This window comes from Apteryx rowi, unplaced genomic scaffold (genome assembly GCF_003343035.1).
Source record: "Apteryx rowi isolate R43461 unplaced genomic scaffold, aptRow1 scaffold_1476, whole genome shotgun sequence".
Taxonomy (NCBI): Eukaryota; Metazoa; Chordata; class Aves; order Apterygiformes; family Apterygidae; genus Apteryx; species Apteryx rowi.
The window spans coordinates 7,542-22,411 of NW_020447726.1; the positions used below are offsets into that span (position 1 = coordinate 7,542).

The 14,870-nt window shown below is 46.3% G+C and overlaps 1 protein-coding gene across 1 annotated transcript; it reads left to right on the forward strand.

The window, feature by feature from the left end:
* The first annotated feature begins 3,928 nt into the window (after window positions 1-3,928).
* LOC112962404 (olfactory receptor 51H1-like) lies at window positions 3,929-4,885 on the forward strand. Its single transcript, XM_026058494.1, has one exon. The coding sequence runs from the start codon at window positions 3,929-3,931 to the stop codon at window positions 4,883-4,885; it is 957 nt and encodes a 318-aa protein (XP_025914279.1).
* The last annotated feature ends 9,985 nt before the right edge of the window (window positions 4,886-14,870 follow it).

Consider the following 14,870-nt stretch of genomic DNA (forward strand, 5'->3'; position numbering starts at 1 on the left):
AGACAAAAATGCAAATTTGGTTTTGGTGTTTACACACACACACACATCCACACACACATGCATGCATATGTACGCACACCTATATATACAGACACATCCATGCATGCACCCGCACACCCATGTGTATGCACACATGTGGACACAGCTACATTCATRCACACACCCACACGCACGCACGCTTGCACCCACTGCAGATGCACACATGCATGCTCACGCACCCACCACAAGCATGCACACAAATGCACATGCATGCCCAGGCACGCACATGCCCATACACCCAGACCCACATGCCCCTGTGGTTTTCGCTGAGCTCAGTGAACACTTTTACTTGGGGCTAAGTGAGCCAGGGCCTTCTGTGAGTTTGTTAGAGGAACTCTGTATATGTTTTTCTACATGCTGGTAGATGGCTGCGTGCCCACATGTAGCAAAAAGGGGGATTAATTCCCCTCCCTTTCCCAGCACTCTGGCTCCCATTTCGCTAAAATCCCTTGCTCCTATCCCATGTTGCAACCAGCAGACCAGCCTCATGCCCCAGTCTTTGCTACCCTGAGGAGCATGACTGGGACCRGGGACCACGGTGCACATCCAAGGGGGCTGCTAGGCTCCCACAGGATGCCTCTGCTCTGGGAAGGAAAGTGGGTGACCCTAAAGCCGCATCCACTGCCTGTGCAGAGCAGGGGAAGGCAAAGCTAAAGCCAAGCCATGACCTTCACTTGAGTTTGGCCTCCCTCTACTTTGGTATTCTCAGTTGAACCTGCACCTTTGCCCAACGTGGAGGCTTGGGACCCTGTGCCTGTATTTGACATTCAAAYCCTGGCTGGGCCGCAGAGGTTAGGCGGTGGCGTGACCAGAGTTAACCAGTGCTGATGCAGGTGTCCATCAGGACATCCAGCTCCTGGGAGCTCCTACCTGTTTAACAAAAATAGAGCTGCAACCACCATCTAGCACTGGAGGCTAGTGGAAATGCACACCTACCTCTCACCTGAATTTACCTCCGTAGTTAAATAATCTTTAGAAAAACACAGAAGCTGAGTGATATTTATGCTGTAACTTTCTACACAGTATGTCCYTGTTCAGTTTTAAGTTATCATCTCCATGCAGGAATTACTGACCCAGATTGTGTCCGGCTTCTCTTCTTCAGGAGGTCTGACTCTATAGTTACCATGGTCATGTTTTATTTATTTTTCAAACACATTTGACAAGGGGCAGAATTTCACCTGGAAAATGACACAGTAAGTCCTTCCACACTGCCGTGCTTGCTCAGCTGAAGGCCCTTGTTGGTCTTTGCTGCAGCAAGAGTTACCTTGAAGAGGAACTGGGCTGCTCAGGCGGTGGAAATCTACCTTCTTCTGTCAGAAGATAGCTTACTGGTGGTAACACGGTGTCTTGCCTTGACAAAGGCTGCTTGGGATAGCACAATTTATAGCTTCAGGAAGCCCATGCTGTAGATTTCAGCCTCTTGATTTATCATCAAGGAGCTTCCAAACATTAGGCAGGAGCAAGGCAATGATATTCTCCAAGAAATAATGTTTCAGAAAGTATTTAGAGTGGCCAAAAACCTCTGGAAAACTGTTTCTGCCTGCACAGGCCTGAAAATRCTGCAATTCTGCTTTCAACATCACTTGTTAACACTTTCTTTTCCTGTACAAAGCYTGGTATTTTTTTCTTCCCAGTAATCAGGACCCCAGTTCTGGTCTGTGCCAGGGGTCACCATCATGACCCTATGTCCTTCCTTCCCCTTTATGGGGAGATCTGTCCGTCATGCTCACTAGATCGCCCCGTGGTGCTCACAGTCCTCGAGAGCAAGGACTGCAGCTGTGACCTCCCACTGTGTCGGAGAAGCCCATGGGGTTTGGTCTGGCTGGTTAAATACGACTTTCCAGGCAGACTGTCTGCCCAGCATGTGTCYGCAGCAGACTGCAAAGCCAGGGCTGTCCCTGGGTCCCTGCCTGTGTCCTCTGCTGTAAGGAGTGCCGGAGGGGTAAGTACCGGAGGGGGCGGCTGGAAGAACACGGAGTACATGCATTCTTCCCCAAGAAGGGCAATTTATTTGAGGACCTGAATCAAAGTGAGAAATTTCAGAAGTCTCTGGCAGAAGCAAAGAACCAGCATATTAGAAAAGTGCTAAGACAGAAAGTTGCTTTACTAAATCTTAATTTTGATCCCATATATACAGATGGGTTTGATCTGAAAAGCCTCCCTGAACACTGATCTTGATCAATGATTATAAACTTCYTTCATTCCCTCAAGTGCTATGTGATAGGATGTGTAAGTTTATTTGTACAATGAATTTGCTCCCTTCYCAGGAACAAAGAGGGGTCTTTAGCTCCTTTTCTTTGGTTATTTAGATCCTTATCTACCCTATGCTGCTGTGAGAGAGCAGCACCCTGTCGTGAACAGGGCAATTTGCAGGCGTTAGAGGCTCAGCTGCTCTCCCAGAATGGTGCCTTGCTCATGTGAAAACTTGAGGTTTTTTTTTTTTTTTTTGGTAGTAGATAAGGTCTACGAGTGTGTGTGTTTACACATACTTAAGAGCAAATCTCAGTTTGTGCTTTTCAGTGATGCAAATGTGTTGGTTTCCTGCTGAATAGAGACGTGCACATTTTCGCTGATCTATCACAGCAAGAGCAGAGGATGTGCTGCTTTGACCACTGGCTGTTTAGACTGCACTTTTAAGATGCACTAAATTAAACTGCATTTGCTGACAAGCCTGCCTGGAATTTTTCCTTGGAAAAATGGAAATTATCTTGGAAATTCATCCTCCCCCCCCCCCCCGCTTGCCTCTGCCTCGTGGTCACTGTGCATAGCAGCTGATCTCCCCTGGCAGCCAGTGAAGCTGCCCATGAAGCAGGCTGTTTCCAGAATAGTTAAATGAAGACACAGCATTTGTTGTTGGGTTTCCTAATGGCCTCAGCCACCACTTCAGGTTTTCGGTCATAGTTAGGCCTTTGAATTTCTTACTTTCCATTTAACATTTCTGGCAGCTGAAAAACACAAATCCATTTTCCTTCCATCAGGGCTAGTTTAGTCAATTAGCCTACAGGTTTAGCTGATAAAGCTCCTGAAACATTTTACATTTTTACCGCRATTAAACAAAAAGGAAAAAAATCAATACAGAGCCAAGTGTAATGGTGCTGCATCCCATCGCAGAGCAAGATGTTATCTCTCTGTTCTGTCTGCACTTGGTTTTGCACAAACATTGACCTTTCCTTGTCTGGCTCTCTCTTGCTTTCCATCCCCCTTTCCTTCCTTCTCCTGACTTCTCACTCCAGCTTGTGCAGAAACCAGCACCGACTTTGCCTCTGCCAGAGCTGGGCACCGTGGCTGCCTGTGCACTGTGGCAGGAGGAGCAGGTGCCTGGATGRTGCTGGGAATGCAGCTCCCCAGTGTCCTGCCTGGCTGCCCTTGCTGTTCCTGCTCCCACTGTGGCCGTGGGAGCAGCAAGTCCCTTCCCTAGGACTCACCTCCCAGGTCTCTGTCCCAGCTCTCACCTTTCCTCCTTCCACAGGCAGGAGGAYCCTGGCCTCAGGCCCTCACTCTAGTGTAGCGAGGTTGAGCCTTGCCTGTGCTGCTGAGAAGCTCTCAGCCAGCTCTCCAGAGGGTTGAGCATGAAGGCATCCTGTGATCCCAGATGTTTAGAGACTGGGGACTATGACTAGGAGAGACCCACCATATGCTGTGCTGCTCTTTCCCTCATTATCCAGGGCTGTACACAGCCCGGACAGGTGCCTGAGCTGCAGAGGTCCGTGTCTGATCTGCTAACGCCGTCCCTTGGTTTGGTGTGATGGATGAGGCATGGATGGCAGCCGCACAGAAGTTTCAGAAGCCCATCTCTCCGGCTCAGCTCTAGTCAGGCAGAGCTTCGTAAAACAGTTGTTATTCCAGGAAGTTCTATGACTGCCAGACCCCCATGCCCTTGGTGCATGGGATGTCTGCTTCCAATAAGACTGGTTTCAGTCCCCTGACCTTCACCCTCACTGGGATTCCTGGTCTGCCGATGAGTCACTACTGGATGGCATTCCCTCTCAGCTTCCTGTACCTCATCATGCTCTTGGGGAACTGTACCTTGCTCTGGACCATAAAGACAGACCGCAGTCTCCATACACCAATGTACTATCTCCTCTCCATGCTGGCTGCAGCAGACCTGGGCTTGTCTGTCTCCACACTACCCTCCATGCTGGCCATATTCTGGTTTGAGTCCATGTCCGTCCGTTTTGATGCGTGCGTTATCCAGATGTACTTCATCCACTGCTTCTCCGCCATTGAGTCCGGGGTTCTGGTCGCCATGGCCTTTGACCGCTTTGTCGCTATCTGCTACCCTCTGCAATATGCCTCTGTCTTGACAAGCTCCCTGATCATGAAGGCAGGAGGGGTGATCTTCATGCGCGGTGTCTGTGTGGTGCTCCCAGTTGCTGTCCTTATTAAGAAGCTCCCTTTCTGCAGGTCCATGCTCCTGTTACACTCCTTCTGCCTGCACCAGGACATGCTGAGGCTGGCTTGCGGAGATGTCAGGGTCAACAGCTTGTATGGGCTGACTGCAGTGATACTCACCAAGGGCCTTGACTCCCTGACCATCCTTCTGTCTTACATGATGATCATCAGGGCCATCATGGGCACCATCTCCCACGAAGCCCGAGCCAAAGCCTTTAACACCTGTATCTCCCACCTCTGTGCTGTCCTGGTCTTCTACATCCCTCTCATTGGCTTGTCCRTCATCCACAGGTTTGGGAAACACCTACCCCACCTCACTCACACGCTCATGGCCGATGCCTACCTCCTGGTGCCACCTGTCCTGAACCCGCTTGTCTACAGCTGGAAAACCAAGCAGATTCGCAGGCGGATTCTCACCCTGCTCCAYTGGAGAGGGACCCAACAGCAGGTCTAGTCCTGGAGAGGCAAACACACCAAAGCCAGGCTCCTTCCTTTCTTCTCCACATTGTTGCTCATGGGGAATATTTTCTGGGAGAARACCATTCATGTTACTTCACTTCCCAGGACAAACCTGTCACCCCTTTGGCAATACAGCTCATTTTTCTCCTGAGGGAGGGCTGGATTATGGCAATTCATGTTATTCCACCTCMCATTTTGGGATGTCCCGCTTCTCAGAAAGTCTGCAAGAGAGCAGAGCTGGTGTGGGCAAGTCATGAAGCTGGACTCCCTTCAGGTATGGAGAGAGAAGACTGCTGAGAACAGATTTTAGTCAAGGGTTTCACTGCTAATAGCAGTTTTAGTCTCTGAAGAAATGCAAATAATATCACCAGGCTTGTGCTTTTAATTACCAGTAACCCTACATCGGTCAATTATATTAAGCCCTCAGTTCCCAGAGTTATGTGGTTACATGAGACTCCTCAGCTTTCATTATATGAATAAAGTGATTTGTGTCTTTACAGTTGTGGAGAGCAGGCAGGAACTAAAGGCCCATGGCACAAAGAGTGAAAAAAAAGTAGAGTCCAAACTCACTGGGGGGTCTGCAAGGGGATTATATGTTTTTTTACTGTCTTGTGATATCATCTCCTTTGCCCATAACTCTCTGGGAACATTGTGAAAATCTCCCCAACCTTCCCAGGTATAATTCAAATGAGAACAGGATGTCTGTCATAGAGGTATGGTTCTGCAGTAAACCTGGGTGCAAGAGCCATTTAGTGTACTTTGAACACCTCCTGCCATGCAGAGCACTATTTTTGCACCCCCAGCTCTGCTGCCATGTTTCCTTGCGGACACGCTTTGCTGTGGCATCATGGCAAGCTGGTGCACTCCCAGGGTAGGGGCTGCTGTGACCCTGCCCAGGCCTCTTCTTCCTGCGCGGATCTGTGCACTYGCTCCTGGGGACTGGCAGCTTATCTTGTTCAAACCACCTTCCCAGTTTCCCACAATAATCTACTGTTCTGATCTGGCCTCCCACTCCCACTAAGTGGGTTGTTTGACCAGAAAATAGTAGCTGTTACTGGASTCAGTCCCTCTCGCTTGTCTGGCAGGGAAGAGTTGAACCTCAATACTTGGCCTGCTCTTCTTAAACCTCCTTTACCTCTCTTGCCATTTCTACAGCCCTTTGCCTTATCCCAGTAGCTGATGGGTCAAGAAAGAGGGAGCAGAGTGAAAAGGAGGAGAAAGAGAAACCAGCATGTTGGATGYCACGTTGGTCCCTGGCTGTCTAATCCATGCTGGTGAGGGATGAAGGCAAAGGAAACAGCCCATTTCAGCGCAGGTAGTTGACTGAGTAGGTGTCCAGTTGTGTAAAGAAGAGCTACAGGGTCAAGACTGGAGTTTGGGAAACCCTGACCAGCTATTAGCAGGTTTCAGCAAACTGGGGACATGCCGAGCACTGTAGGGCTGAGAGATCTGGAGCTGGAGAGCTTTGGTATGTAGAACAAATGAGTGTGTTTCTCTTTAGGGGTGTTTTTTGGTAAATTTCCTGAGAGCTTCTCCTAACTCTCCTAGGTGCTGTTATGGAGACTCCAAATGGCACRAATCATTGTGGTGAGAGGGAATTAGGTACTGTGGCACTATATTGGTGAGCATGGAAGAGCTCTGTGAAAATGGTATCTGGGTTCTTCTTTTTCACCAGGCAAAGGAAATGCTCTGTCTCTTCCACTGCCTCTCAGGTACTTTCACTGAGAGGTACCAGGTAGTAAAACCAGCAAGAACACATAGGTGTTCCTGTGCATGCTGCAAAGTTTCATGTCAGTCAGACAGTAAGAAGGGACTGGTGTCTGCAAGAGCAAATACGTGCTCAGTGCAAAAAGAAAGCTGGTTACAGGAGAAATATGAGTGTTCTGAGCTGGAAACATTTAACATAAAGACTCTGGGCCTGATGGCTGGGAAGCTGCTAGAATTCTCTCTGTGTTTTTTCTAGGGTCAGTAGTCCAGTCTGACATTTTCCTGGTGTGTCTGAAAAGCAGATGTCTGAATGCAGGCAATTTGTGTGTGTCTATGCAGAGCCAGAAGCACAGCTGTTAGAAATCAGCATTTCTCCAGTGAGTGGTGGCTTGCTCCAGCTCTGTATCAAGTTTCAATGCTTTAGAAGTCTGGGTCCCTCTCTGTTCTCTGTTAAAAGAATATTCACTGTTTTTGCCCAGCTTTAATTCCAATGTCTTCTTGTACTACTGTTAGTAGGAGAATTAGCAAGGGACACAGCAGTCTGCTCCCTCTTACCTCCTGGAAGGTGGTCATGAGCTTCAGCCTAAGGATATGTTTCCTTATTTCCCCCTGTTGTGTCCCATTATGCCACATTCACATATAACTTCTCTTGGATGCACTAGAGTTAGCAATTTCAGCCCAGCATGCGGCTGAATCAGATGAGTAACAAACAGACAGTGATATTGCAAAATRGTCCTGGTTGACCACTGCTCTGATGGCCAGCACTCAGATGTTTGCAGATGAGCAAGCCATCACAGTCAGTGCTCCCAGAGGGCTGACTGGCATCATGCAGACAAAACTATGAGATGTAGCAGGACGTTTGCATTCTCTTGCTGAAATTGCCAAGCTGCTTTGATCTGCCAGTGAGAGGTTAGAAGTTGGGGACCTAACAACGGAGACMTGAACTCTCAGCAGTATCACACTGCATGTGCATTACATCCATGTTGCTGTGTGAGTGAATGAAGAAATAGCTTAACTCCTACTTGAACATTTTGCCAAATCCAGTGAGTCAGACTGGGCATGCTGTGGGGAATAGTTTGCTCTAATTGCTCTAATCACCTGTGGGTGGCACAGAGCAGTTCCTTGATCTGCTTTGAGGTTAATGCAGTTGRTGCGTGTCAGCTGCTGACAGATCTGGTTGTTGTTTTGAACCTCTTGCCCCAAAGGCAAAAACCACAGCTGGGTTAAACTAACAGCTGGGTTAAACTGACTTCATTCACTTCAGCTAGATGATGTTGGTTGACATTGGGGCTCCAACTTACAGACCCCAAGGAGCCTCTGCCTCTCCTCCAGGCATAGGCTATGGACGATTTGTCCATCCTGCATTAAAAGGGGCTTCCCTAGTTCTCCTGGCGATGGTCTTTCATTCCTGAACAGCGTGCAGCTAATGCATTTCACTCCCAGAAACACCTGTGTGGTGCTGAGTAACCAGATTTGTAGTAGYGTTTGTACTTGTCCTAAAAACATCTCACCATCTTTACTGAGTGACTTGGTCAGGTACTTTGCTGCCTGTTAGTTTAGGTTTGAACATGAAATATGCCACCCTGAGGCTTGCACRCATTAGCAATATGTGCAGCTCCCCCTAAACCAGGCTATTCTCCAGCTATCTCTGAGTCACAGCAATTTGCCAGCCTCATTTAATAATTGACAGGACCATCAGGCTTCCTAACATTTACTGTTTATTTTTCTGTGTTTGATTTTCCATTGATGGTGCCAAAAGTAATAATGTGCATTCCAATTTTTCTACAAGTGCTTTCCACCTGTTGTTCCCTTTCCCTTATCTGCATTTGCTTAGCCCTGTACCTACATAGTATATTTGCCTTGACAAAATTCCCTCTTGCCAATAAAAGTGTAAGTTGTCCACTTCTGCTTCACACCAGTATATGTACCCTGCTCAGTACAGTAGCTCTGAAGACATATGGGGATGTAAAAGTAAACCATGTCCTCATTTGCTTCTTATTTCAGTCAACATTTGCATTTTGTACAATTCCACATTTTAATCAAAAGTGTAAACTTTTACTGAAATAGCTAATCATACACAATGTTTGGAACAGATTTGCCTGTTTTTTGTATCAAGCAATTTTGCAGAGCTTTTCTTCCAGGAAAAGGGAAAGGCTCTGCATGGCAGCACAGCTTGCTTACTGGTAAAACTTCATCCTCTCTGCAATACATAAAATCCTGGTTCTGACTTTGCTGTTAATCCAGAGATGAGCTCTGAAACCTGGTCAGATTTGGACTACTCTGATACCCACTACTCTGATCAAGATATTTGGGTGTTTTCTAAAATTATTTTTGGCAGCAACCATCCAACTCTTTTGTTTATGCATCTTGGGATTTCAGATTTATGAGGTCCTATTAAATTTTAAGTAATTTTGGAGTAAATCCACATGAATGGAACATTCCTGAGAAGGGTTACATGTTCATTGGGAAAATGTCTGTTTTTTTCCTTTGGAATTGGACATGGTCTCATGTTCTGACCTAGTTTAAACCCTCTGTTTACTCCTCCACATCCATATGTTTGCACATTGCCAGAAACAACAGCATTTAGCTCCATGCAAACAGATTTCCTACATCAATCTCAGCCTTGAGAGTGAAATAGATCACATCTGAGGCCAATGCTTTCAAAATGAATTAGGCGTTTTAAACTGAGACACCATAAAAGGGAACATGGCTTTTCAAAGTACTGAGGAATAACTCCAAAAATYGTGCTTCTCTTAATGAAGTCTGAATTTCCCTAGATTCAGCACTGTATTCAAGAGACCCAAATTTAGGACCACATGTGGGCCAGGGGTCTATGCTCCCATGACAGTCAGAGGTAGTCTAGTCAGTGTAGTCAGTAAAGTCAGTAGAGCACATCTGCTCTGAGGTGAGTTGAGTTGCTCTGTGGGCTCAGGCAAGGAAACCCCAAATTAAATCCCACTCCCAAAACCACATCCTATTAGATAACTCATCATCTTAAAATCCACCCTGTGCTAGATCTTAACCAGCAGAACCAGAAGTGATTTTTCTACAGAGCCCTGAAGTTCTTCCTCCTCTGTTTGWCCCATTGGAGGTGTTTTAGAGCTGTCTAGATCATGCATGAATAAACCCTCAGGTCTTGACCTACAGGTATCTCTCAAGAAGCTCAGTATCATCAGTCAGATGGTGGGCTATGATGGGCTGGTTTCAAGGATTTGCTGAGTGATCCTATCCTCTAGCTGAGGGAGAAAATGAAGCATGGGGGCTGCTGACGCTGACCTGCTGGATCATGTTGGACCCGGCCAGGCCATGCCTGGGAGCCCACTGTCACCAGGGGACGGATCTTGCGTCCTCCTCCTCTTGGCACCTCGGTTACACACCGTGAGTCTTGTGGCTCTCTGCCCTACCTTTGTGTCAGGGGCTTGCAGGGGGAGGGACTTTATCCACTCCCACTTTAGAAAAACCTCAGTCCCAACTCAGTGTGACGGATGGACCAGATGACCTCTTCAAGTCCTTTTTGACCAAATTGTCTGTGATTTCTAGAATTATCACAGAACGGACAGTATAGAGCTGTAAAAGAATGGCTTCGATGGTCTTTGGGGCATTTGTTTAAGTAATCAACTCAAATTTTATTATGGGGCACTGCATTACTGACCCTGAAAAGGGTTATAAYGTTATAGAAACAATGAACCAGCAACAGCAGCATCTTTAATCATCAGGCATTCATCCTGGTAGGTGACAGTGACATTTTTGCCCAGTCTCTGTGCTCTAATCTCCTTATACTTGCTGGAAACTCTACAGACTATGTATTTCAAAGGTGGAGAGAAGCCTACATGCACCCAGATATATTTTGCCTTCATGCAAGTCCTCACAGATCCAGTCCTGCCTTTTCTGATACTGCCAGCCACGCTGAGCATGAATTGGTTTAATTCTGTGGAAATTGCCTTCAGTGCCTGCAATGACTTCTTCCTCAACGAAGTTTGGCCAGTGGGATTGTGTGTCCTTTTCACAGCGGCCTTCAGCCATTTTGTCAGAATAACGACCTCTGAGAAATACCTAATTCCTCCTAACCTTGTTAATGGAGAAAGYAAGAGCGATGACTTTAACCAGAAATACCTTCAATGTCCTTTCAGGCTTTTGTCTCATTAAATACTCTTTTTTAAAGATTTACATTTGTATCAGAATGCAGTGGTGGAATAAAGTCCAATGACCTGCAGGGCCTGAGTATGGTACATTAAAGCAGCTCCTGCAGTTCTCCTGCTGTCTCACATTCTGACCCTGAGGTGATGCCAGACATCCCAGGACACGTATCTCGGAGCCCGGAAACCAGCACCTCTCTCATCGATCTTCTCTGATTCCTCTTCTTCCCCCTCCCCCCCAGTAACTAGCATGGTGCTTATGCACAGGCTGGGGAAACACCTCTCCTGTGCCCTCTGTGTGCTCATGGTTGCCAGGAGGAACACCAAACACCTCTGCAGGAGATCCATAAACCATTTTGTCCAAAGATCAATTGGTTACAAAATTGCTTCCAGAAGAGATTTTATTCTCAAAGAAACTGGAAGATTTATGAGTGCAAATTCTAATGGAAATTTTCCCCGCAATCCTTTGAATTACATCTCTAGTTACACTGATTTTTCTCCTATGGCTGCTGTTTTCTATCAGCTCTGCTTCCACCACATCTTTTTGAGAAACCCTTTCAGAGGAGCAACTTGTCTGTGAAACAAAACAAAAAAAAATTGTACATGCTTGAGCAGCAACAAGATTCTGACTTCACTCAACATCAGAGTTATTCAGATTTCAATTAGCAAATCTGCTTGATTCTTCTCTCATTTCYGTTGGAAATTAGAGTCATATGATAACATTTGCTCAATTGCCAGATTGAATTTTGACCAGTTTGATGATGTTACAGTGATTTAATTTGAAAAAGTAATTGCAGAATAGCAATGTAATGTTGTTAAAGTATCTCCTCAAAGGTCTGTTCTTATTTCCTTGCTGTTGTTACAGAGTCACTGAGTATGATTTCTTCTTAAAATCATGACATAAATATGACAGCTGCTCTGCTTTTTAAGAGACCATGTTAACCTATCTCATCAGCTATAATACTCCCCTTCAGCAAAAATATTGGGAGACAGTAGAAAGGCTGGAAATGGSTAGCTGCAATTATTTAGCTTTTGCATATGTATGTTTTAGCATGGACCAGCAGGCCTTACTGTTGTTGTTATGCAAACCCACAACAGAAGGATGACCTGAAACACACAGACATTATAGCAGACTGATAAAAGTGAATTGACATATATGACCTTGTTAGAGTGAACCTGTTTCAACCTACAGAATGCAAAATATGTTGATGAGATCAAAAYCCCAAGTCTTTTCAGTCTTTTCAAAATGATATTTAGAATTTCACTCTCTTTAAACCTTAAGAAATGGAATAAAGACAAATGTGAAATTCTGCAGAATGCATGTGCCATGATCTGACCACTTTGATTTAGCTGCAGCCAACAATTTGGAAACCCTTTGGGTTAATTAATTTGCTCCATACTTTTTTTTCCTTCTAAAAAGAAAAGCCAGAGCAGAATAGGCCATGCCTTTTCACAGCCCCAATGAGAACCTCGSATTCATTTGACCCAGTTTTAGGCACTCGATCAAGGTTCCCCTGTGGGAACTCAGGTACCTTAGGCTCCCTGTGTCACCTCCAGTAAGAAATGAGCAGCTCACACCTTACGGGCAGAAGGCATTTTCCTCTCTGCTGGTGAAACAGGGGACAAGGAAAACTGGTCTCCCAATCAAGGTGACTCCAGTAAGTGGAATAAACCTTTCTTCCCATACTGATGCTGTGCACTGTTTCTCTGAATTGTTCTGTCCTAAGCGACTATGGGTCTTTCACACATGCTATTTTGGGCAATGTACTGGTCTCTCTACAACTGTTCTAGTCRACTCTCCTTCTGCTGGCTGTTCATGGATGAGCTGTGCTTTGGGTGGAAGTAGAAACTGTGCTCATGGGGAAATCGGTGGAAGCTCCTGCTGGCTGGGGCTTCACGGACTGTCCCTGTCTTCAGCTCTTCCATGCCCATCACGAGGGAAGGATATCTGTCTGATGGTCAAGGCACACGCCTCAGCTTCAGGAGCAGACACCTCTCCCGTTGAGATCACATGCAGGCAATACCCATGACAGTCAGTTTCTCAGCTTTGCCTCGAGGTTTCTTCCCAACCAGAGTAAACATATTGCATCCCAGCTGTTATTTACAGCCTTCAGACAATGCTGGTCTGCTGGTGGAGGTTTGGGACGTGTTGTACATGATGCTGCTTTAAGCTTGTGTTTTAGCAAACTATAGGCAGGTCATGCTGACCTACATTCACCTCTCTGCTGCCTCTGAACCACCTCTATCTACCAGCTTTACTTAATATGGGAAAATGAGATACACGACTTTGTGATGTTTGCAGATTTCTTTCAGATTGTTTGATTTTCCACCGTGCACGCTAAATGCAGTCAGCTTGCTGCCTTTGCGACAGGACTCCCTGTCCTTTCTGCATTTTCTGAATCTTCTCATTGTATTATTTACCTGTTGTACCTAGTCAGCCATTAAATATGTCAGTGTTTGCCCACACAAGAGGTCATTCACTTCTGCAGGATGGYGTGCTGGTGACAGAGGATCTCCTGTGTGTCACTAATGGCAGCACAGGAAATTGGTTGACACCACTTCACTTTATCCGGGCCTTTTGTGATGATTTCAATTAAAGATACTGTTTTTCTACTGAAATAGTCCAGGTGGTTTAGCCTCTGAAAGAATTACAGCTGTATGGGTTTAAAAGTGCTTTGTACAGGTTTAACTGTTCTGTTCTCTGTAGAAGACTGTGCTGGAAAGGAACTGTATGCTTTTATAATTTCATTCGAGCTCTGTGTCGAGGTCATTCTTTTGTTCATAAGCTGATATAGCTAAAGCAGTTCAGTTTTGGGACAGATCATAAAGCCAGAAATAGTGGTGCTCCAGCAGATGTCTGACTTTTATTAGCAGCCACCAAATGAGGATTTTCTTTATATATAGCTTTGGATTTCAGACACACAACCATGTCTTTCTCTGCTTCCCAGATCTGAGTGTAAATCCACAGAAACCTAACAGTCACTCGCATGAAAAAAATGTATGTGCAAAGCCTTTGGTGGTGTAAGTGGGATCACCTCCGCTGAAGTCTGATGCACAGACATCAGCTGATCCTATACTGAGATTAAGATCATGAATACTAAATATAGAAAGTCAGCTGTATTACAGAACCTGGGAGAGTTTGGGAGGGTTTTAACCACAAGCTACTGAACAGTCTTTTTCTGGCAGGGCGTTCAGCATGGGACCRGAGCCAGGAGGGAATTCTGCGCTTTGGAAGCTAGCAATGCCTGGAAGCACTGCACAGGAATAACTAGATGGAGCCAGAACAGGGCTTGACCTTTTCTTGATCCTGCCTTTCACTATGTGCAAAAAGTCTTGCAGATGGCTTAGACATCTCAAACATAGCGCGTGGAGACCCACTGTTAACACCAGACACAGCAATAAGGCCCTTCCAGGGTTGAAGCCATGTTATTCACAGAGGATTGTGCAGATGAGGTGCCTGCAGCAAAAACCGTCTCCAGGTCTAGATTCTGACACAATGGACTCACCTATCCTCCCCTCTTCCATACACATGTACAGCTGCCCCCARCCTGAGCCCTGCCCCATTTCTCTTAAGTCTGTCATGCACCTACTGCAAACCCAAACCAGAGCCTGACCCGAAGCCTCCCTTCTCCATTCTTTCACAGCGCTTCCCTCCCACCACAAATCAAAGGCCAGCCCCATGGCACACTTCTCCAGCATCTAACCACACCATCCACCTTCTCAAGCCAGGAATGTRAACCCAATCCCACCAGCTCCACCACAACTCTCAGCTCATACATGGTGGGGACCAGCAATGATGGCTGACTGCAAGCAGCTGCTGGATCTCAGATGTTTAACCCACCTCTCCTGCCCTCAGTGGTCAACAGGTGCTACAACCTCATGCTTGCTCTTCAAGGGGGTGGATTCCCCCTAACTCTAAGGGCCAAGTGAGATACCCAAGCAGGAAAGCTGCCCCAACTCTGGAGTTATGCAGTCCTTCAGAGGATCTTTCATTAAAGCAGCTGGTCTGTGTCCAGGTCTTGCTGAGCTCTTTTCCTCAGTGCTATTTTTGACCATCAGTAAACATTTGACTTTGAAAAATATTGCATCACTGTTTGGAGCTGCTGGTGCCAATGGGGCTGGCTGCTCCTTTGGTGG